Genomic DNA, 23,724 nt, shown 5'->3' on the forward strand with positions numbered 1-23,724 from the left:
GACGCCTCCATTCTCCCGATAACCAGACAACCTCTTTTCTCAACAAGGTATAGCTCGGCCGCCGCGAGAGGGTCTTCCCCTCGAAGGGCGTGTAATCAACATTATGATGCAACATCCCATTCTTCAGCTCAAACAGCTTCGACCCACCCTCCGATACCAGATCCGCATCCGACGATGAGGGCGACGATGAGGCCTTCAGCTAGTCCTATAGCCTGAGATATAGTCTTCGTGACTGCTGCCACTGTCCTGAAGACGGCGCTCATCACGAGCATGACCACAAATGTGATGAGGATGTAGATGAAAAACTGTGACGCCTCCCTACGGAGATACCCCATGAAATACATGATGGTGTTAAAGACGACCGCGACAACGAATTTTACAAGGATATCACCGATTACTCCAGCAATGGCTTCTGTTGAGGGATGATAAAAAGTGTAGGATGCCTGTTTCACGACTGTGGGACTTTGAGAATAGAGGTTGTTAATCGCGCTCATCGCGGTGAAAGTGTTGAGTAGCCCTGCAAAGAACAGCAATCCGCCTTTTGAAGCGAACCCTGCGGTTGGATCGGGTGTTCTGTAGAAGGCCGAGCCAACGATGAGGGCCATGAAAATGATTGTCAGCACATCATCGCGCGCGCTATTGAGCAATTCGTGGCATAGGGACCGGGGAAAGACGTACGGAAATGGCTGCCTTCTTGCCCGCTGACTTAGCAGCCGTTAAGACACGCTGGATCGCAGCTTCCATATTAGCGACAGTGCCCGATCTCTGTGCGTGCATTGTTGGCAGAACAGCGCGGAGAAGACGCAGTTGGCTAAAGACATGGGCACTGAACTGGGCTTCAATATCCGCGGCGCTGGGGCCGTTCGCAAGGTAAAACAATGACTGCCTACCTGCACTCCTCGATGGCTCCCTCAAGAATATACCCCACGTTGTTCACCACGACATCGATACGAGGCTACACGGGCCTGGACATCGGCGTCACTGGCGCAGATATCTAGGCGCTGTGGAAAGATATTTCCAATCGATTTGAGATCCTCCAATTTAGAGGGATCCCACGAAGTCGCGAGACTCGCGACCACGGTGTCGGCCATCTTGGCAGCGGCAATAGCAATCTGCCGGCCAAAGCCAGAGGAGCCCCCTGTGATGAGCCACACGTGTGCCATAGTGGTCAAGAAATGTATAATGTAGATAAGCCTTTGCAGCGGTGAAGTGGAGGCGAGGTTCAAAATGGTGACATAGAAGCAGGAAACGATAAGAGGGCGAGGATGCTGCGGGGTGAATATATATATCCGCCATCTTCCGGCGTCTGGACAACAATTTCTAGCATAGTAGGAAGGAATGACAGCGTAGATCCTGGTTGGCAATATCATATAAAGTGCATCATGCAGCTGGCGACAAATGGATATCTTATCAACTTGAGACTCGCCAGCTATGTTTCCCCCTGTTGCAGAGTTGAGAGGTGCCGCAAGGTGACGCCAATGGATCCCCCGAGGATTCGAAGGATGTCCGAACCATCACCAGATTTCGTGTAACGTTCTTTCCTCAGCATCCATTTGGTTTGCCGTGGCTGGCCTGCCCATCTCAGCGGTTTCTATTCTTCCTGAGCACACTCACAGCTATTTTTGTTTATGCTCTTGACAACACCATCACAGCAAACACCATTCCTGTATGTTGCACACACTCAGTCAGACAAGACACACTGAGGATGAGGTCCCCAGGCTATCGCCAACTAATTTGATGCTGTGTCCGACTTACCATGGCTCTTAGTCGGGGCTGTCCTAAGCCCAACCACCATAGTCTCTTCTAACGCTCATTGTATAATCTAGGTTCATGATTCCAGAAGATGCAAACCAAGCAGAGACAGCGCATGATACGACCAGTCACCTGCCCATCCATCGCGGATTTCCATGAGAATCTGATATTCAAAAATAACAGTGGCTAGGAAAGGACAGAACAGAGCTTCCTCGTCTTGATTCCCACCTTCTCGGCGAGGCGCTCCATCGACACGCCCTTGTCTCCGTTCTCCGCCTGCAGACTCGGAATCCGGAGCACGGCTGCAATGCGCAAACGTCTCGCTTCGTTGCTGCGGGATGGATTCTTTAGGCTTGTTCTCTTGCAAGGTCTACCAGTGGCTCCTTTTGGTATGTGATCCTAGGGTGATGAGGACACGTCAGCGGCGGGGAAGTAAGTGGGTTTTAGACGGCGCTTCGGGTATAATTCAGGCAGAGTGCAGTTGAGGGCGAACAGCGCTGAAGATCAGAGCAGCCATTGGCATAATGAAGCAAAAAGACAGAACAAAAAACATACAACAGCCGGGATTCGCTGGTGGTCACCCACCCAACTACTAACCGGCCGGCGTGTGGCTTAAGTACGGCTGAGCGGACGGGAAGCCCTGTTTTCCACACCCTATGGTCGTATGTACCAGATATCAATAAGGAATGATACGTATAGTGTCTATCATGTTGAGAACGATCTGGTTCTCTTCATCGATGTTTTGGAAGCATGTTCCAGAGAATTACCTATCGTCACATTCCTAGTGATCAGGCATGGCTCCTACTTCAGCGAGCGTAAGCATGCCCCTGGACTAATGGATTCGTGGGTGCTCTACGTATGACGCCTGACTGTCTAGCGCAGAGCTTCTCAGAATGTGTGGTCGAACCTGGTTCATGAGCACTCGACAGAACTGACTCGCTCGATCCTGCTTTTGTCGGTGCTATGCCCCGAATAGGCGGAGTCTACGAAATATTGAGAACGGTAGTCACCACTCCTACTCAGTCAAGTGTTTCTATCGAGTATCGAACCTGGAGACAGTCTGGACAGTCTGGACCAAGTCTGGACCAAGACTAACATTCATTCCTATTGCAACAGCGAAAATGGATGGCATGGAATGGCATGGCGTCATCGACCTGGCTTCGGATGAGAGTGCGTTTTGGGACGATAGTGCAGGTGCGCGGATCCACCCCGTCCCTTCATGGTTCGTGGCCAGTTTTGACAGTCATGTGTTAAGCTGGTGCGACAGCTAGTCTAGTCGACCCAGTATCTATCCTCTAGGGCTTCACTCCGTAGCTACCGTTGGTGTTTAGTGACAGTCGAGAGATGACAACGGTGATACTGATACCACATACCAGTCATACCATACCAGGATGGAGCGCTAGGTCTGAAGAAGTCAAAGTCAGTGCCAGAGTCGAGGATATATTGATACGAAGTGATCCCCTTCATGGTCCCCGATTGCCCGGCCCAGGGTAGCCCGTCGATCCCCTGCGATTTCAGTGCTTGACCTCTATTTGTACGTAGCAGAAGTGTAGTACCAAGCTAGCAGACTGCCACAGGGTTAGGTTTACTGCTATTTGCTCGCCTTGATTTGCATGCTGCGGGGATTAACCGGATTTTTACCGACATTTGCTGAAGGGGAGGCACAGGCACAGTCGTCTGTGTTTTACGCTTACCGTGAGGAAATTCAAATAACAGTTAGACTAGTTCCTGGGCGCTGGGACTCAGATTGAGTTTGGACGGTGTCGATTCGGTCTCTTGGCCGGGTGAACCATTGGCTCAGGCTGGTTGGGCCAGATCAAGGTTGATCCACCGACTTGACTTCACTAAGCATAATCAGGAGAAGTTGGAAACCTATTCGGGTGTCCTGGTCAATTCTGGACTAGCATACGGGGTATGGGTCTCTGAAATCCAACAATTCGTCCAATGTACATGCTGTATGCTATGGTACTACACGGAGTAATGTACGTATTATTAAGATGGCTCTGGTCTCTTGCGGCAAACGTCCGTCATGATTGTGGTACACCGTTGAGGCGCCGAGTTAAACTGCACTGACAGCGGGAAGTCCGTTCATTTGTCTGAGATAGCTGGTTCAGCCGTTCAGGGTGCGGAGGGAGAAAACGGTAGAACCAGTCTGGACTTTCCCAGTCAGCGACCAGTCGAGGCCCTCAGTGCATAGGTACTCGTAGTCCGTACGGTGCCTTGAATCCTGGGACAAGGGCCGAGAGAACAATTTGTCAGATACGACAAGTCAGTTGAAGCTGAAGTGACGCAGCATCGAGATACTCAATAGTGCCATCACATCACATTGCATTTCCGCCAATCCTAGCCAGAGCACGCATCTCACGGGTGGCAAACATTGATTCTCTATCATTGGCGATATCGAGCCCCAACCTGAAGCCTGCTCGGATGTACCACCGGGGTCCGGGACGAGAAGCGAGCAACTGGTCATCGTGACGGCCATGATGACGAGAACGGTCATGCCCTCCGCCCCGCGCCCCACGGCACTTCTCCGAGCATAGATGAGAGGAAAAGGTGGAACGGCAGCCGCAAGCTCACCACACCAGTAGGAGTATTTGGAATCTCAGGACGCAAAGGCCTGCCACTTCCCGACACGATGACCCAGGATAGCTACAGACGCCGACACACACACAAGTTCTGCAACTCCCATACCATAGGTGGAAGGAGCTCTCTGCTAGAGTGGAATATCAGCACAGGAATGGTAGCACTGCGAGTGGAAGGATGTAGTGTACTCCGTAGTTCGTGATGGATGCGACGTCAACTCCCAATGGGGAAAATCGGGGTCTTCCCGTGTCGGCGCTTGGGCGTATCGGGAACCACATGGCCGCGATGGTCCCCGAGCGGGTACAAACTGAGACATGAAGCCCGAGCAATGTTTGTCTTGTTTGTTACTATGCATTGGGCCCATATCTTAACATTTTTAGACTAGACTACTATGAGTAGACTAATTACTCTGTACGCAGTGTTACTCCAACTAACTTATTTTGTAATGACATTGTTGACCTACGGCATGTATCTGGAAAAGGTCCCTTAAGGAACATTCCTACGTCATCATCCAGAGATCAATCATCCCGTTCATTCTGATTGAGTGTCCAAGTGAGATCGTAGACACGGTAATCTCGATCATCCTCGTTGAACCTTTGCCCGACACGGCCTGATACTTTCATACCAAACTTACCGACATACATGGATTGAACCCCATCGACATCACTGCGGAGTTCTCCGTCCTAGCCACTACTCATAGACTGTATAGGGGCTCCAATAGTCTGCCGACTGCCCCTCTGCCATTGCACGGCATGATTTGTAAGATCTGTGCAATGATCGACGCTGGTTACGTGGTGCTAGATTGCAATCAGGGCGTAGATTAATGATCGCTTCATGACATCTCTGGCGTTATCGTCAGGTACCTGCAGAATGTAGGTGCTTTGTCCTGATCACTGATAATCGCACAGCTTCTTTTACCCTTTTTGTTAACTGTCACAGAGTTAAACAACATGACATGTCGGCACAGTTTCTCTAATGTCAAGTCTATTGAAAACTCAAAAAACTCAAATCCTTGTCAACCAGAAAATCTCCTCGTACGGAGACTCCATTTTATATTGCTCCATACCCGACTTGGTAGGTCCGTAGCGAGTCTGCGCGACGATCATGCAAGCCCTGTCGGTCCCAAGAGTGGTACCTAAGGCTCCGAAATTCCGTATTTCCGGACAGGTTTCACTTCTTGGTCCTGTGGAATACAGGACTGGACTGGACTGACAGCGGACTGCCGCCGACAGTTGGGGTGCTCGGACCCCCTGAGGTTCGCATTTTGCAAGCTGGAGGCCCGACAGTCAGGAAACAGCGGCGGATGCGAGAGGGCCGTTCGCTCCACTCTTTGGAACAAGGGTGTTCTACTAGAACTTCTGCTAGGTGAATGCTTTACTTTACCCATTTACTCTTTTGGTCATCGCGGTACACGTATCGTATCGTATTACGTATTGTACTGTCCGCACGAAGTACTTGTGAGGCGTTCCATATATACCCTTCACAGGGATACTTATTTGTCAGTTACTATATAATGATAATATATAGTTCCATCTCCCCTCTGAATATTTGGAATCTGCTCCATTGACCTCAGGACAAGGGGTGATATATTGGTAGCCTCGAATTCAAAATGTCAAATTGTATGAGATCTCCAGTTGTCATGACAAAAACCTCGGATCTTGAATCGCTGCCTGGGGCATTCTCGCTAATCGTAACGCAACTGACAGGGGGTTATCCCTGCGTTGGACTAAGGACGCAGGCTAGTATAGTACCAGGATCAATCTCAAATACTTGCCGCGTCTTAGTTGGTACCCAGGCTAAGGGTACGCCCGCACCACTACAACTGCAGTGACCGGGACAGAGCGATTGCGGATTTCATCAAGAATCAATAGTCGCGGATTGTCACTCTTCAGTCGTCATTGGTAGTCAATGCTGCTAGCCTGCTAGTCAAGAGAGTACGGAGTAGATTAACTACAGGGTATATAATAATACATAATATATATTAATATAAAACATCGATTAATGTCGATATGACAGGTCATCTCGTATCACGTCTCCTCTCCCTGCTTCATCAATCTATCCATCACCGATCTAATATCGTCAGTGGATTCCCCGCCGACTCAGCAATATTCCCGTTGTTACACCTCCAGAACTATCAAAATGCATTGTATTGTAGGCATATGTGTCTGTTGCGGTCGCACTGTACCACGAGGGTGGATCGCGGCGACCCGTCCACATGGCTTTTCTCGTAACCTATCTACCATGATGCGCCAGCCTGACTGGCAGTTAGACACCAGTGCTTATAGTCCGATAATCGTCGCAGAAAACGCCTCGGGGTGAGACCGATCCAGACCGAGCATTACTCGTTGCTCACTGGTGGTCTGTTAGTGCGGGCATGCACCGATACATGCTGGAGTACAGTACCTGAGCTGGAGATGTTCGGCGATTCTTCCCTTACTAGTACTGTCGTTGTATTTTGAAAGGGCCTGATAATGATCTGCTGGATATATCGTCATTATTGAACCATTCCCTTGTCTGCCTCTGCTAAGGCTTGCAGATAATAGTTGGTTACTACTGAGTACTCCGTCCATGGTCATGGCAGTCACCAGACAGTAAAAAACCCCATTGATGAGGCTAGCAGACCAGCTAGAGAGTGGGCTGGCCCGTCTATCATTTCCTGAAACAAGCTTAGAGGGGTAGCCCCATAATGACAAATACCTTAAAATGAATCCACCAATCAGAGACATGCTTTGGCGAGAGTTCGTCATGTCATGACTATGAGCTTCAGGGGTTCGTGCTTCTATTCCTGTGATTGGACTAGCGTATTACCATTGCACCTGTATTTGTTTGTTCCGCTGTATTGTGTATTAAACGCAACGGTAATGACAGCCGCCCACATACCTACGACTACTATGGTTATGGTTATTCTGATTGCAGGGCATGCTTTGGTTCCTAACGGCTTTACAGAGTAGATAGCGGGGTGTCCTTCAAGAAGTGCGTGGTAGAGTCTGAAACTCGCACACTGTCTGTAGCAGACGCTCTCAGTCTCGATATCATACACTCGGCGCATTAAATAATAGGTATGCTCAGATCGAATCTTGCTCCGTGCAGACTGAGAATATCTACGACCGAACAGGGCCGATTCATCTATTTTCCAGACCAACAACATCACGCTGATCCTGATTCTAGAAGCGTACCAATGATGGCACTCTGTTCGAGATAGGAAAATGCTTAAGATAGGCGCAGCTGAAAACTGGAATTAGGATGATCCCAGTTATGATCAGCATAGTTGATCGTTCATAAAGCTTATTAGTGCCGTGCCATTGCATTGGTTCCATGGTTCAACAGGTAAATAGTCAACAACCACCACAGAAACCTCGAACTGATCGATCAATCAATCACTGGGTCGTGTGCACGAACCGATATCGCCAGCCAAATTCTCCGATGCAAACGGGGCGCCCAATGTCCTCGCGTGGCGGCTAAGCGCTGATCAAGGGAAAAGTAAAACATGTCAATCAATAATGATCGCTAGGTTGACACTTCCACATTCTCAAATCCTGTCAATTTTAGCTTTTTCTCCTGCGAGACTATTGTCGATTTGGTCCCCTGTCGCCCACTTATGACAGCGGACGGACGCCAAGTAACGGGGCACCATTCGGGGTAGCTGAATCTGCTTGATTGGGTAGTATCTCTTCGTGCATCGATGAGGAGATGAGGCTATGAATGGTTCCCGAGTTCCCCGATATGTCGCTAGTTAGCGATGGCCCTTGAGCCATTGAAGACAAAGTAGATGGTCAGCGTTGTGGCTGCATGAACACGACGCGTGGCTCAGCAGATTGGAGGCTGCGAGTCAGGCTCAACCAGCATCTCTATCCTAATCAGGATTTCGAACCTCGATCTGCCATGGCATGCATGCTTGCTTCTTTCGCCATGACTTCACTCGATCTATCATACGTACCGTACAATTCTCCCACGATGCCACAGTGGAAGGGGAAAATAGATCCAAGGAAAATTTTCACAGAAAAAGGGGTAGAATGAGACCTGTCAATCTTCCATTCGCCTTCTCGAATGGAAGCGAGTTGACACCCGCACTCTGGGTTCGGTCCCTGCAGCGAAACGTGAGTCAGGATCTCGAACATGAGGTTTTGGTGGACCGTTTGCGTGGTGTCACTTTTTGTTTTCTAGCTGGTCAGTGGGAAACCTGGGCTTTTACGTGGAGACACTATTGCAGCTGATCTTGCCGGGGTTCTCGTGAGCTGCGTATCCCATACTGCTTCAGCCAGGATTCCAGGAAATAGGACATCTCCGTAGCGCCCCACTCCCAAAATATCATCATGATGGACGTTAGCTGGATGTGGTGTGGCCATTACTTGCAATGTAATGATCGGACGCAATGATATGATGTCAGTAACTACGTAAGTGAACGACACTTCTAGTAAGTGTGTAAGCAAACATGCAGTACTAGGTAACTATGGATGTACAGAGTAGTAAGTCTGGACATAATAATAAACATGGACTTCATGCCTTGACAGTGGTGGCGCCGACAAGCAGGTAGCTACACCCGATTCGAGGCTGCGGATTGGCGAGATCCATGGCGATCGCAACCAGGCTTGGTTAATCTCAAAGTAAAAAGATTCCAAATTCCAAGAAGACGCTAGATGCAGAGGCGCCAATCATGATTCTCCACTAAACGGTTCATCTTCATGGTCTGGGTAACGGCCCACGGAAGAGTGGAGAGATCAGGATTGGCTTCAGGGCCAATGATGACACGAAATGGCCGAGGGCTGGACATGGCTGGCTGAGGCTGCCTCAGTACTCATACATGCTTGGGGATAGAGGACAAGCAGCTCTTATGATTTGTTTTTTTTTTGTATCTTGTTATTTCAGCAACACTGATCAACAATAGGTCTTTCATTGGATATAATTTGTTTAGATACATTGAGTCTGTGTACCTATTTGATAATTAGAGTGAACAAATCATGGAAGAATCCTGGTTGATTATTTGTCTGCAAAGCCAGAGCACCTTTCCTTTTCTTTTTCTGTAACCTCCTGTCTACAATATTGTCCATCTACATTGAATTCCCTCGATGGAGTTAGATTCATGCTCTGGTATGGAAAAGGATTCTAGTCTACGGAGTACTACCTTTTTAGTACTACATCTCTAAAAGCAAGCCCTAACTCCGAGCCCCGATGACTCCTTGGCGCGGATTCATTCGTTCAGACTCCATAGGAGACCGTTTCTGCCGCTCCCGTTTTTCTGTCAGGGCCTGAACTTTGAAGAGCATGGGCCACCATCGTCTTCAATGGCTGGCTCGAGGGTGTAGACTACCTGAACGAGAGTATTTGTGTTTTACACAGGGGATAAATTGAATTGATAATGGAATCAAGGATAACAATGAGACTGAATCTCTATTTGTTAACCTTCTTTCCTCTCTATATTGCTGTGGAGCACCGTCGCGATTTGATATTCAGCTTCACTTGATCTATCAAGTATCAATATGCTTCCAAATTGTTCCTACAATTATCGAACGCCCAGGGATCGACTTGTGTCCCCCTGAATCAGAAGTATCCTGAACCAGTAATGTTTACTGTAGATTGTAGATAGATTCCTGGACACACGAGGTCCGTAGTTTTGGAATAATCCTGCGCCCCATAACCCTGTGTAGGTAGGGGTTATTTGCATAACCTAGCTTCCCTATGCTCTTCCTGCTCTTCCATACAATACTCTGGCAAAGGAACTGAATCAGCTCTATGTGCCAGAGAAAATGGAAGTGATCACTCTGTATCACACAGCATTGCTTACAGCAACAAGATCCCTGCTGCAATACCGAGCCTGTGGGAGACTACAATGGCCTCCCCCACGATCTGGAAACGCCCAGGCTGCTGCAACCTGCAAGCTTGCAGCTGATCGCTTTCAGTGTTGGATTTTCCCTTTTTTTTTCATTTTCATTTTTATTTCTAATTTTTTGCCGCCACTTTTTGTCTTTCTAGCTTTGTGTTCGCTGGCTGCTTGTGGCTTTGGGGCCCCCTGTCAGACTGATGGGTCTGGTCCCTGGCCTTCCCAGAAGGGATACTGCGCAAAAAGCATCCACATACTTCTCTCTGTGTCTGCCCCACCTTCATGTGGGATCATTGTCATGGCAGGATTCACTTTTATGTCACTGTATACTTTATCTACACTTTCAGGTAAAGAGTACATCAAAGGCTCTTGAAGAGAGCAGTATAGCAATAATCCACTGAAAATAAATATCAAGATTAGTGTTCATTAACATACGGAACTATAACCAGTTGCTGCCCTCCTGAGGCTCACCAGTCGGTGGTTACAACTGTCATACATGGTATCTTACAGACAGACCAAATACAGACCTGTAATAATACAGGAAAATATAAATATTTAAATCAAATAAAAAACTCTCAAAAGAAAATCATATTATTATTCCGACAACTGTCAGCTCCGAGATCTTGGATCAGATCTTCTCCTATAGCGTGCTTGATGTGTGGAGCAGTACGACCTAGTGCTACTGTAGTCTGTAGCCATTTCCATTTTTCTTTTTGACCCGTCTCCCTGGACTGGATTGGACTGGACTGGACTGCTACTCTGGTTCGCTGAGAGAGAATAAATAAGTCCATCGCCATCTCCGTCTCTCCTGTCATGATCATCGCTGTTCCATCCATCGTCCTGGTGTTCCCATCCGCATATAACTACAACCTCTTGCCACGCTCTTCGAGTCGACTTCCAATTCACAATCGGCTTGCAATCGGCACCAATCAACGGCTTACTTCGTTTCGCCAGTCTCCTTCAGCTGTCTGCACGCTAAACGGTCTGCTCCCCACTATTCGGGTTTAAGTCCAAGCCAGCCAGCCTTGAGCCAACCCTTTCCGCCCGCATCCCAACTATATTACCAAACTAGACCCAAGCTTGATTCTTCTTTCTAAATTATACTCCTCTGTCTTGCGTTTATCTTTACTCGACCAAAGCCGGACTCTATTTTGAACCCCCTCGAAATCGACATGGCTCCAACTCATCGTCGAGGACCTTGGGTCCCTGAGGAGGATCAGTTGCTCCTTCAGTTAGTCCGCGAGCAAGGCCCCAACAACTGGGTGCGCATTTCACAACACATGCACTACCGGTCTCCCAAGCAATGCCGGGAGCGATTCCATCAGAACCTGAAGCCCTCGTTGAATCGGGACCCCATCTCCACCGAGGAGGGCTTGATGATCGAGCGCATGGTCAACGAGATGGGCAAGCGATGGGCGGAGATCGCCCGACGACTCGGCAACCGCAGCGACAATGCAGTCAAAAATTGGTGGAACGGCAGCATGAACCGCAAGAGAAGAGGTCTCTCTGCCGCAACCACGAGCCCATCCCGCACTTTCCATGGCCGAGTCGAAGCTCCATACCCGCGCGCCTCGACGGCGCTCAGCAGCCCCATCAACCGCCCCCGCTTCTCCCTCTCCCACGACAGACCGCTCACTTCATGGACGAACTCGAGCATTCAGACACGACGCGAATCCTCTGCCGCTTCGGTCGACTGCCCCCGGCAGTTAAGTCCCATCTACACTCTTCCAGCTCTGAACCGCCCCGTCGAGACGCCCTTGACCTCGCCCGCCTTCTCAGATGTCTCTCCTCCTTCGATGGTCTCCGACCACAACTCGGTTTCTTCAGCTTCCCCTAGGACCGTTGCATCGCCACAGATGCTCCCGCTTCCGGTCGACCTTCGCAGACAAAGTCACGGATCCGAGGATGGATACGGGAGCCATCATACGTACTCCAATCTCAAGATCCTGGAGCCGTTCTCCGACGTGGCCTCGAAGCCACGCTGGGCCCCCGATAATCAGCCTTGGAGCCATCCGACCGCATCATTGACACCTGCATGGACCACGCCAGAGCCATGCAGATCGGAGCAGCAGCCCCGACGAGACTCGCGAATGGGCCTCAACAACCTGCTTAATTAAATGATGTCTTGCAACGATCAGATGAGCCTTTTCTTTGTTTCAGGCAGTGCCTCTGTATATATGACCCGACCTCTGTCTCTCTTTACATTTCCTTATTGTCTGCTATCTCCTTTGTCTTACGGTGTACAAATTCTGGGATGCGAGCGCCGCGCGGGATACGCGAGTCTCCAACCTGAAGAAAAAAAGCACGAGTGTGTTTATCCTCTGCAAACAGGGAAAGTGGCCTTGGAAGTTACTACTACAACTGGAGCATATTTGGACTTGATAATACCCCATTGCTGATGATGATTCCAAAAGGAACAAATGAATCATAATGTTTATTTCACTATTGCTACCGTAAAGTACCTTCCATCAGGCTTTCGGATTCAGTTTCCCTCGCAGAAACGAGATCTGCTGTGTAATCCACACCGACAATGCAAGGACGAGACCGTGGCTGGCTGTCAGGGTGGAATCGCCACACAGCACACGCACACAGACACACTCACGAGGATCATGCAAGGGGTGGAGGGAGGACGGCAATCCATAATCTCGCGCTCGCTACGAGCCTACGCCTACGTACTGCTACTTGCTACTTGCCGTTGGGTCAGATTCCAGCTCACCTCCGGCCATAGAAAATAAAGGAACAAAAGGAAAAAAAAAGCAGTATGCATGCAATCAAGATCCTGGCCAGAATCGACAGGTAGAAACTATCAACCATCGACTATCGACAGACAAACCTCTGCAATAACTTGCAGCAAACCCCCGATCCTATCATTCAAGTGGAGGAGACCACGATGCAGGGATCAAAAAGATGGTTTCATGCAGATTAGCGCGCCTTCTGTCACTCTCTTGTCTCTTCTCGGTCTGATAGGCTGGGGTACGGACTCCCAGTCTTCCAGGGTAGAGTTCGAGCCGGATGGGTTGGAGGACTGGGTTGGGTCAGAAGATGAGTAGCTAGTGGGGACTGCTGGACTTGGCCAGTGAGGGTGGTGATTGGCTTTTCTTCCGTTTTGTCTTGCGTGCAGGGTCGCTAAGGTCAGCTTGCTGTAGGTTTGTATACACTGGAGGCTGTTGGCTGTAAGCGCAAACTGTAAGCTTGGGTGTACCGTTCTTTACGGAGTACTCCCAACGGTCGTCCGAAGGTATAACAGGCTATCTGTTATGAATGTTGTGTAGGGTAGTTACTGACGAGCTTGGATCGCGTATCACCATCTATACTGCACTGTCTAGGAGACATAGCATCTAGTCTACAGGGTACAGGCAGCTGGTAGGTCTGGTTCTGGGATGTACTTAGGCCTGTCAGTTGACACCTCAGTCAGCCACAATGGATAGCCTCCTCCACTGATCGCTGCTAGCCCCATTGTCGCCAGTCAGTCGCCACCGCGGACTGCAGATGCAAGTGCGACTGCAAGTATCTAGTCCCAGTCTCCCTGCAGGACAGTTCGGCTCAAGCTGAGACGAGACGAGACGAGACGAGACGGGGCGGGATGGCTGGCCCATAGTCCTCCCGACAAGGCACAATCCATCCGCTTCTGACCTTCTACGAATGTAACTAGATGGCTATAGCGATTATCCTAGTAGCCAGGAGAAGGAATAAAAAATACAGTGTACTGAGTAGTTATTACCACGGTGCAGGTGTAGGTCCTTCCTCAACATTCCTAACTGACTCTGCGATCCACTCAAGTGGGGATTACTGACTCGGTAGTTGTCTTGTCTCACGTCGGCATCACGCTCAGTCTTAGACAAGGAAGATCCGACACAGCTGGTCGAAGATAAGGGTCAGAATGTCACAATGACGAGGATTCAGGTCAAAGAGGAGGGTACTGTAAGTACTGCAACTGTAGATAGTAGGTACATACGCAGGCGGCTTGAGTGGACTGGAGGCGATCAGCGAGGCTGGCAAACCTGGACATGAGTATTTGGAATTGTCTTGGTTAGTCTATTGGCTGGCGCCGCGTGACGTAGGAGGATACCTAGGGGGATACCCGACTGTCACGCACTTGGTACTAACACTGATCGCTCGCTGAAACCAAGGTAGCGAGGATACTCCATCTTGTTGAAACTGAAGTAATGAACAATGCCATTACCGTCTCTATCGTGGTGGTGAACGATGACAGCTAAAAATAACTGCCGTCGGAAAGCTGAAACACTCGTCCTGGTGATCATTAATTGATTTACTTTGGAGTTAGAGTGTTTTCCGCGATGCCTGTTTCTAATTTGTGGCGTCGTGGAGGGGACTCTTGTCTCGATAAGCGAGATCGCTGTCTTGTCTTGTGCGTTTATCCTATCCGAGTGGAGCTTGCCGGCAGAAGTTTGCCCTTAAAGATGACAATTCTATATCAGTATCTTCCGCACAAAATATGTCATCGCAGAACAGCAATCATTTCGTGCAGATTGGTACACGAGCACTGCTATTGCCAGGCTACTTCCCGATCAGGAAAAAGCACAGCATCTCCTCGGAGCAGTCGAACCCATTTTCTTCCATGGAACCGTTCCTGAACCGACAGCCGGGGTTCTCCAGTGGTCCCCGCTTGCCTTTGGCGGATCCAGAGCCAGAGCCAGACAGAGTCAAAAAAACCGTTGGTTGGCCGTTTAGATGAAACGGCCGGGAGAAGAGACCCATGGTTGCCTCTGTCTTGACCTTGTAGTGTACTTGACCGGTCATGCGGGCTGTGGGGCAGTTTGGTATCTTTGAGTGGAATTATGAAACTGTACTCTGTAGTATTGTTGTCTTACTTTACAGAAGGAATTCACGTGTCAAAGTATACTTTAAAAAGTACGTAGGATTGGTTTGGAAGACTAGTCTAATCAGTGAGACATACTGTGGCAGCCTCGCAGGATCGGCTATCGATGCTTATAAGAGACCCATGCATATGCCTCATTCCAATCAGCAAACCATTAACGATCGTCATAATTCAATCCGACAGGTGTAATATTGCTATGAATCCTGCAGGAGTAAACAAGAGTATAATTCACTGGCTGTGCTTTTGGCAGAGTCTATTTACTGGGCTTCAGATGCGTAAGCCGGAGCGTTAACAAGGATCTGGACCAAGTGTTGTGCATGTTCCTGCTTTGCATATCTGGCTAGGTACTGGTGTATTATTATTAATTGTAATTGTTGGTTGTAAAAGGTCGATCAGGCAATGCCGATATTTGACTGGAAGATATCATCTCATAGTATTCCACTTGCTTGATGGAGTTAGAGTACCCGCTTGTGGATCATCTCTGATCAGTATTGTACAGTATTCTTACCTTACCTCCAAATACAGTATCCAGTATGAATGGATATACCCCAAGCCTGAACTGAATTGAATCCCTTGAATGATAATAAGCATACCACCTATGCATCGCTTATAATACTCGCCAGTTAGCTCTCTCATCCCAGTTATTATATTCAGCTCCACACTGCACTGCAGTACCACCGAGTCAGTCACCACCCCTGCCCTGCGCAGCCAGTCAATCACCCTGCAGTCCCCGCTTGGCAATCAACCGAGTTTCTGCATTGGGATATATTCAGCGAGACCAGGGCAGTCTCATATCCTCAGCTGCCACCATTCCAAGTATTTGTCAGAGATGCAGCCTGCCCGACGGGATTTACATTCGCAGATCGATAGTGGCTCCCCGCGCGGGCTAATCACCGTCCAGATCAGCCATACACCCCGGCCCTGGCCGAGGTCAAAGCACAAACCGCTCATGCCTGAGGCGTTCCATTCCGCTCAGGTCCAGGGCGCTTATCCTTAGGTACGCTGGTGCTGGCGCTTGCCACGTGGGGCCGTCACATACCAGCCGTTGAAATTCGGTGGGTGTATTTGTTATTACAGAAGGTTACTCCTACTGCCTGTCGACAACATGGAAACATAAGTACTTAAGGTACCAAGGGGGGTACTTTGGGTACCTACCTTCTATTTCAGGGGAAGGTAGGAGTACTCCGTACTCAGAAATTAATTGAGAGGCTTGACTTGTATGGTCTTACCGATAAATACAGAATGGTACGAAGTAAGACTAAATGTGTGTCGACGGAACCCCTACAACAGTGCAGCCAGCCGTCATACAACGGTTCTCATGCGATCATGAAATCGAGCGAAAGCATTGCGGCTGAATCGGGGTGGCCGAAAATTGAAATTGCTGTGGCTTAACGATGTGGTGCATATCGCTTGGCAAACTGGACAGACGAATTCTATTTGCTCGGGAAGATGAGCAGGGTGCTGGATATGACTTGCAGGATGGTATTACGACGTCGGCATGCGGGTCTACGAGATCTCTGGGAAGTCTGGATGAAGTATCCTTGGTGATTGCAATTTCGCGTGTATGCCGAACATAGGGGTAGCTATAATGTTTACCCCTGAGTTAGCGTCCAGCTGAAAAGCAGCTTATGCTTATCCTTTGCTGGCTTGGCTGTAGATAGCGTAACATGGCATGTCTCCCATCTTTCGCCAGGAATTACCAAGGCTTTGCTGATGGAAAGCTGTCGCAGAGTTATCAACTGCTGTCCCTATTTTGGAATACATCATGTTCAAGGTACGATGAGAGTGCACTGCTCCTCTCCCAATTTGATACAGAATACAAATAGAACAATGATTTTCTGAACGATCATTGTAGGCTCGCCTGGATGAGACCTAGGAGACAGACAGCCTGCGTACCCTCTAATTTCCCTTGTAACTATCCTGCTAGATTTACCCATTGAAATTGACATCCTACCAGAATGGCATTGAGATCTCCCTTAAGCAGTACAAAACAAGCAAAGACTCTCTACTATGCGAAAGATACTCCGGCAAATGAGAGATCGACTTGGTGACGAGGCTACCCTGCCTGCCGTCCAGGCTACGCTTCGTTGTATCCCGATGAAGTGAGCTTAACTAAATTGACAGTCTCATAGAGATATTGCATCCAGCTGGAGCAAAATCTATGTTAAGCTAGCCAACCCAGATTCTGCTTCTAGGACCGTCACACCCACCTTCTAAATGTATTTCACACCGATCAGGACGCCATCCTCATCCTGGAAGTCCTCCTTGTCTCCGAAATCGCGATTGCTCTCATCCATGCACGTGAGACAATTGACTACCACCTGTGCGAACTTGTTTTCAATCCGCTGCCGCAGCACGTCGGTGGCCAAGGTAATGAGAACGTCTTTCAAGTTAGGGTTGCCAATGTCGGGAAAGCCGGCCGTCGTTTTCGCGAGGGAGGGCGAGCCATTTTCGGGACCATACGCCACGAGGGTCCGCCAGAGCCCGATCTCCAGCAGACAGACCCCAAGGCTGTAGACATCGTGCTGCATGGTATATTCGGCGTCGGGGAGCAGCCCCTGCCAATCAGAATGGCGGTACAAGTTCCGGTCCCAGGCGGCATCTCCGTGCCGCAGCGTCTTGCCGTCGGCCATGCGAACCGTCCGGAAGCCCACGAGGGCGGACCATCCCAGTGCGGATCTCGCGTCGCCAAAGACCAGGACGGTCTCGGGCTGGATGTTCTTCTGCACGAACCCCATAATGTGAACATAGCTGACGGAGAGCGCGAGTCGCTTGGCGGTTGCGAACACGTCGCTGAGCGAGTAGCTGGCCCCGGCGCAGAGGTGGTCGCGGAGGCTGCGTGGCTGCCGCATGTTCCTGGGTATCCGAAAGATAAAGTCAAGCGAATCCACCCGTCCGGTGTTCTCGTCTTGGTTCTTAGCCACCCCGAATCACTCCAGCAGGCAGAACTTGATTGGCTCGCTGTGGCGAAGCCGTCGGGCCAGAGCGCCCACGTCTTGCGTGACGACGGAGAGGTTGGCGTCGGGGTGACATTCGGCGTGATAGACGATCAGGGAGAAGCTCGAACTCGAACCAACCTGGTGCAAGGTCCTGGCTTCTGAAAACGGTATGCGCGAGTCCTAGAACTTGGCAATCCCCGACACCGGAAGGAAAATCCGCTCGTTGGGCTGCAGTTCGTGGTCAAAGCCTGTCGAAGTCGGTTTGCGACCGAAAGCGCCGTCTCTGATGGCTGTCTCGGCCTGGCCAGCTCCACGTCGATGAGCGGGCTCGCCACGCGGATGATCAGATACCACGACGGATCAAAGATGGCTTGCCATTCTTTCAGGTCGTCGATCGCGCTGTGGAGGCATTCCTTCACTGTGAATGCATATTTCCACTGCTTCAGACGCGACAGGCGGCCCGAGCCAGTTTCGTTATGTCTTGTCTCGACCTTGCTGATCTGCAAGACGGCGTGCTGGAGCTTTTGAACTAGTAAATGCAGGGTTTCGTCCTGCAGGTGTTGATGCTCCTCGTCCAAACTGGACCAGATCTCCCAAAGGAACTGTAGCTGCAAGGAGATCCGTTTCCATCGACCGGCGAGAGAGAGCGCGCCTGCTCGGAGATTTCGCGCTCGGCGGCTTTAAAACTGTTATACCTCTCTCAACGAGTGCCTTGCCGTACCTGGGGATCTCATTAGCGCTCTGCCTCGCAGGGCCGTCGAGCCGGGGACGCACTTGAAACAAAGATCAACAGTGCCGACAACTGCCAGGCCGAGCTCTGCGCCTGACCATTTTCAATCACGGCCAGTGCCGAGGAGGTGAATGTCTTTTTCGGGTTTGGGAACAAGCCGTCAATGCAGTCTCCGATGCACCACAAGGCTGACAAGGCTGACAAGTCACGTGTCAGGTTGTTCCCTGAGCAAGGCGCAGCAGAGCCTTTCCACGACGGCGTTTGCCCATTAACGCATGGTATTTCAAAGCGCCAGACATGAAGAAGAAAGGTGGGCTCCGCTATGCCGGTGGTGTTGGCCCCTCACTATCGAGTGATCGGAACATGATGCGCGCCCACGAATCGAAAAACTCCCGGATACCAGCCCGCTTTACGCACGAGTACACATGCCATAGTACATCCAGAGCGGTATTTTGGATCAAGGCCGAGGAAAAATGGAAGAAAAAGGATTCCTCGGCAAGGGATCTTATGGCGAGGTCTGGTTGCAGCATTGCACGACGGACAGGCTGGGAGGACGGCTGCGAGCGGTCAAGGAGATACTAAAGGCGAAGTCCCTTGCTAATAGCATTGATGACACTCGAGAACTCGAAGCGATCGCCAAATTCTCCAAGAAAGAGGTGACTTGCTCGCGATCTGTTCCGCGAACGGGGCCCGTCCCTGACCCGTTCCAGTGTACGCACCTTATTTGTCCGGTCTTCGGGTTGGTACGAGGATGAACTCTGCATCTGCATTGCCATGGAATACATGGCGCTGGGCGATCTCCAGGGATCCTTGGGGAAGGCGATTCCTGAAACAGAAGCCCGGACGATCACAGTCCAACTGCTAGAGGGCCTGCGACTCATGCATGACGAGGGATTCGCCCATAGGGACCTGAAGCCCCCTGTAAGTATGTGTGGGGCAGGGCATGGGTTGGTTGCTGCCGAGTACTTATTGTGCTGCTATAGAATATCTTTGTCACGTCCAAAGGCCCCAGTTGGAAGGTCAAGATTGGAGATTTTGGAGTGAGCAAGCAAGTGGATCAAGACGTGACGGTCTTTTGCACTGTGATCGGTACTCCAAGTTATCTGGCTCCTGAAATATTTGCAGCCAGAAAGAAGCCGCGGTCGATGGTTCGGGCTTCGCCTATACCCCGGCGGTAGACATCTGGTCTCTGGGTGTCATCACGTTCTACATGCTTACAGGGAGACTGCCCTTTGAGGGACTGCGGGGGTTGTTCAAATATATGGACAAACCTGACGACTCTCCGTTCCGTGCGAAAGTGAGCAAGTTGGCCGAGAATGAGGCCATGCAGGAGGTCGATGAGGAGGTTGTTCCGGACTATCGCCGAGGTTTAAGTAACTACCTACTGCTTCAGTTCCAGGCGAATTTTGCAATATTCATGGCTTCGCTCATAGCCCCGGCCCAGTAAAGTAGATGGGGTAGAAGCAGCGATTCATGTTCCAATCCAGTCCAGTCCGGTTGGTATGCGGCGCTTGTATTGGTATGGCTGATATTGCGGTTCTCCAAGTAAGACTAGAACCCCTTTCCTTACTTGATTTGGCATTTCTACTCTGCTGCATTCCTTCAGACGTCCAAGCGCTGAGGTGGCGGTGGGAAAGGCTCTCTCAGCAGCCTCTAAGAGCTTTGGGATAATGTACTATAGGTGATCCTGGCTGCATGCGACTCGCTCGCTGTTCCCCCTGGTCGGTGCAGTGGTGGGTTTCACGAGAATTACTCCAAGAGCTCGGCGTGCTGTAGGGTCTGACCAAGACGGATCGATTAGAAATCAACATTACCCGAGCTCCCCCCTTGTGCTGGTCCGAAGAAGGATTCTTTGCTTTTGTCTCGGGCTGATCTGTCAGCCAGCATCAGCGATGGCTGGCGGGGTGATGTGTCAGAGCGGTATGCCCCGTCTCTCTGACAGGGGCCAGTAGTAGATGTGTGGGTGGATGGAGCTAGAGACAGCATAAAGAGTCTGGGTCTCATCCAGCCGACTGCTAGAGCTCACACTTTCCTGACCATCTCTAAATAATATTTCAACAAAATGGTCTCTCTCCAAACGGCGCCGGCATGCCAATGTGGGCGTTGGAAGCCTCCCCGCCAGCGTTGTCGCAGTCTTTAGGGGAGCTACATCCGGCATCGACAGAGACGTACAACCTCATCCAGGCCGGATGTCTCCATTATCTTCGAGATCGACAGGATCGTCGCCGGAATAAAAGAGAATGAGACCAAGGCTGACATCCTCGTCATGTCGGCCGGCTCATGCCCTTTGGGGGCCGCAAGGACACACGCGAAGGCTTAATCCGCAGGGCGAGAGCGCCGATAACGAGCATCTGCTGGCCGGCCTGAGAAGACAGAGCCGTGGGATGGAACCGTATGGCGCTCTACAGAAAAGCTATCTACGGCTTCGACTGCTCAGGCTCGTCATTAGATCCCCCCTGCCCGAATGCCCCCGGGCAAGCCTCTGACGTCCAAAATGACGGCTGCGCTCAAGCTGAAATGTGCAAAGAGAGCGGTTTGACATTCAACGCTCTTTGGAGCTGAGTAGGGATACATGTCACGTAGACATGTATAACTCATGCAGGGGCACTTGGTAAATTACACCTATTGCTTAGGTCCATTTGGGTGCAGTCAGCTCGCTACTCTGGTGGATCAGATCGTCATTATTCTTTCTTAAAATGATGTTGGTGAAGTGATGAATATATAGACCGTCTCCATCAAAGCACAAATACCCCTGTGAATTCCTGGAAAGAAAAAAGGAAAATTCTACCGTCCGGCAATAACGCCCCTTCTGAACGGAGTCCAGGAATCTAATCATTCATTCTAATTCTGTCCAAGTCTGGTGATGATATCCGCAGACAAGGAACTGAGGCTGTCCCGCATATCGCTCTCCATCTGAGCCAACGTATTCGAACGAAAGGGTGTTGATTGCGTTTTGTCATTTCCATTTGCTACCTGGAGACCGCCCCAAATCGCGTGTTCCATGCCTCGAGCATCCCCTTCCTTACTGCCTGTTAGCTTTGGTGACAGCCGATCCACTAATCTTTGCACCCGGTGCAGTTCGCCGAGGACAAGCCGAGCGGGGGCGTAACCTCTGGCGCTATCGTCCCAGGGCATGGTGTGTGTACGGCTTAGCGCTCTCACCTGGTCCTCGCTGCTAGAGATCATGCTGTTTGCTGACCTCGGCCCCGTGTCAGTCTCCACACTGCCGACCTCTGAGCCGAAGCCGAAACCCTGGATCCGCGCCACAGAGGCGTAGCGCTCCAGGATCTTGAGCACAATCATGGAGACGATTACAAGCCGGAAGGCGTCCTCGGTGCAGGAGGAGCATGAGAGCAGGTTGCTTACTGTCTCGATGTGGTGCTTGTTCTCTACCAATACCGCCTGCGCAGAGACCATAGCGGTCATGCTTGACGAGAGCGCCGGATGACTCGTGCCGGAAATCGAGGAGGTCGGGGACGACTGAGCCGACGACAGCGTCTTTAACAGATCGAGAGCCTGGGCCACACAGCCACAGGATATGTCGGTGGTGGGGGGCGTAGGTGGCGCGCGCATCATCATCATCATCATATTAGGGTCTGTAGTAGACGATGTTGGAATGCTCGAAGCAAGCGAGGGTACCCAAGACGAATCCGCGAATGGCGCACTCAAAGGATCATTAGAGTCCAACGCGCCCCAGCCAAAACTGATGGTCTCCGGTGTGAGAAGCGATCCGATATCACGGTCGCCGTCGATGGCGGGATGTCCAAAGTAATCCGTCATGCTAAAGTCCATGTCTTTGGGATCGGGGTTGAAATCCGAAAGCGAAAGAAACATATTCGAGTCCGCCAGCACGGAAGAGATGTCTGATGGATATTGGCCCAGAATATTATCAGTCGTCAGCGCAGCTTCCGTCATCAACAAGCTCTGAGGTGTATTGAGAAAGCCGTTGCTCGCAGGTAAACTGGTGGGGGGAGCTGTGCCGTTTGTCGCGTATCCCTGCTGGGGAGAAAGTCCCACAACCTCGATTTTGTCACCAGATCGGGGGAGAGCGCTGTGAGTGTCTTTGTCTGGGATGGACTTTGGCTTCGACGACGAGGAAGAGGATAAAGAGGACGGGGAGGAGGAGTTGCTGGTACAGCTGGTCGGGTGCCCCGAGCCGTCGTCGCGTCGACGTCCCGGGCGCCTCGCATAGAAATACTCGCACTTGATGCCTCGGGCTTCGCACTTGGAGCACGAGGGCTTTTCTCTCGTGCATTTGATCTTGGAGGTGGCACAGGAGTGGCAGCTGTCTCGCACTTTGGTGCAGCCCAGGGCGCTGCGACGGACGACGGGCGGCGCTCTGCGATCCGCCTCCGGCTCACTGGGGTCCAGGGTAGGCATGGTCGGTGTGGGTTGAGCGTGCTTCTTGACAGATCTCGCTCTTGTAGCATCAAAGAGAAGAGTGAATAGAGACGATGGACAGACATTCAACAGAACGAGGATCAGACGATGGCGGCCAGGACTGCTGATAAATGCGGGTGGCGTTTGCCCGCTCGTGGATACTTGTTTAATTAATCAATAAGACGCGCTAGTCAAATCTCTTATCGTGGTATATTGGGGAAGCAGTTGACTATTCTAGAGACGGCTTGGGGGACATTCCTGCCAGACGTGTAGTCCATAAAGTCCAGTTGTTTATCAGGTTAGACCTCCATTACTATGGCAGCTGTTCGCTGCCTCCTTGGAGCTTCTTCGAGCAAAAAAGATTCTGTCGTCTTCCTGTCCTGGAGTCGTGACTACTAAAGTCTGACAACACAGATAGTGTCCTCGTTGAAGCACGCCAGCACAGGGAATGGATTCCGTCTTGCATCACTAGCGCTGACTGTACTCGACGGCCCTCGCCGTTGGGGCCACGGCTAATCCACCTTGTTTGGCTTGGCTCAGCCGAAACCTTCCTAGCAACAGACCTAATTACTAATTGCCCCGGAGCGCCATAAGCTAAGAGGATCAGATCGTTCGGGGCGGTTGGTCAGCAAACCCCCCAAGATCTCCAGCTAAATCCGCTCGCGCCGATTTGTCATGGTCC

At 50.7% G+C, this 23,724-nt stretch overlaps 5 protein-coding genes and 1 non-coding gene across 6 annotated transcripts; 2 read left to right on the forward strand and 4 right to left on the reverse strand.

Annotated features, from left to right (window-relative positions):
• Positions 1-128: 128 nt before the first annotated feature.
• Positions 129-1,163, reverse strand: ALT_8758 (uncharacterized protein; the record flags this gene model as incomplete). Its single annotated transcript, XM_089600463.1, has 3 exons — positions 129-636; positions 707-890; positions 938-1,163. The coding sequence occupies 3 exons, from the start codon at positions 1,161-1,163 to the stop codon at positions 129-131; spliced, it is 918 nt and encodes a 305-aa protein (XP_089455356.1).
• A 1,137-nt stretch (positions 1,164-2,300) lies between these two features.
• On the reverse strand, positions 2,301-2,416 carry ALT_r096. Its single transcript, XR_004500621.1, has one exon. It is a non-coding gene; the product is annotated as an 8S ribosomal RNA (ribosomal RNA).
• An 8,909-nt stretch (positions 2,417-11,325) lies between these two features.
• flbD (putative MYB family conidiophore development protein FlbD) lies at positions 11,326-12,270 on the forward strand (the record flags this gene model as incomplete). Its single annotated transcript, XM_033557760.2, has 1 exon — positions 11,326-12,270. The coding sequence occupies one exon, from the start codon at positions 11,326-11,328 to the stop codon at positions 12,268-12,270; it is 945 nt and encodes a 314-aa protein (XP_033413651.2).
• Positions 12,271-17,206: 4,936 nt separating this feature from the next.
• Positions 17,207-18,666, reverse strand: ALT_8760 (uncharacterized protein; the record flags this gene model as incomplete). Its single annotated transcript, XM_089600464.1, has 4 exons — positions 17,207-17,849; positions 17,928-18,083; positions 18,137-18,584; positions 18,654-18,666. The coding sequence occupies 4 exons, from the start codon at positions 18,664-18,666 to the stop codon at positions 17,207-17,209; spliced, it is 1,260 nt and encodes a 419-aa protein (XP_089455357.1).
• Positions 18,667-19,135: 469 nt separating this feature from the next.
• ALT_8761 (calcium/calmodulin-dependent protein kinase type 1) lies at positions 19,136-20,109 on the forward strand (the record flags this gene model as incomplete). Its single annotated transcript, XM_089600465.1, has 4 exons — positions 19,136-19,405; positions 19,467-19,583; positions 19,646-19,726; positions 19,792-20,109. 4 exons carry the CDS (start codon positions 19,136-19,138, stop codon positions 20,107-20,109), a joined length of 786 nt encoding a protein of 261 aa, XP_089455358.1.
• A 1,394-nt stretch (positions 20,110-21,503) lies between these two features.
• Positions 21,504-23,042, reverse strand: ALT_8762 (uncharacterized protein; the record flags this gene model as incomplete). The annotated part of the gene is made up of 1 exon (XM_033557756.2): positions 21,504-23,042. The coding sequence occupies one exon, from the start codon at positions 23,040-23,042 to the stop codon at positions 21,504-21,506; it is 1,539 nt and encodes a 512-aa protein (XP_033413647.2).
• Between the last annotated feature and the right edge of the window lie 682 nt (positions 23,043-23,724).

Source organism: Aspergillus lentulus (assembly GCF_001445615.1).
Source record: "Aspergillus lentulus DNA, contig: Alt16, strain: IFM 54703, whole genome shotgun sequence".
In the NCBI taxonomy this organism is placed as follows: Eukaryota; Fungi; Ascomycota; class Eurotiomycetes; order Eurotiales; family Aspergillaceae; genus Aspergillus; species Aspergillus lentulus.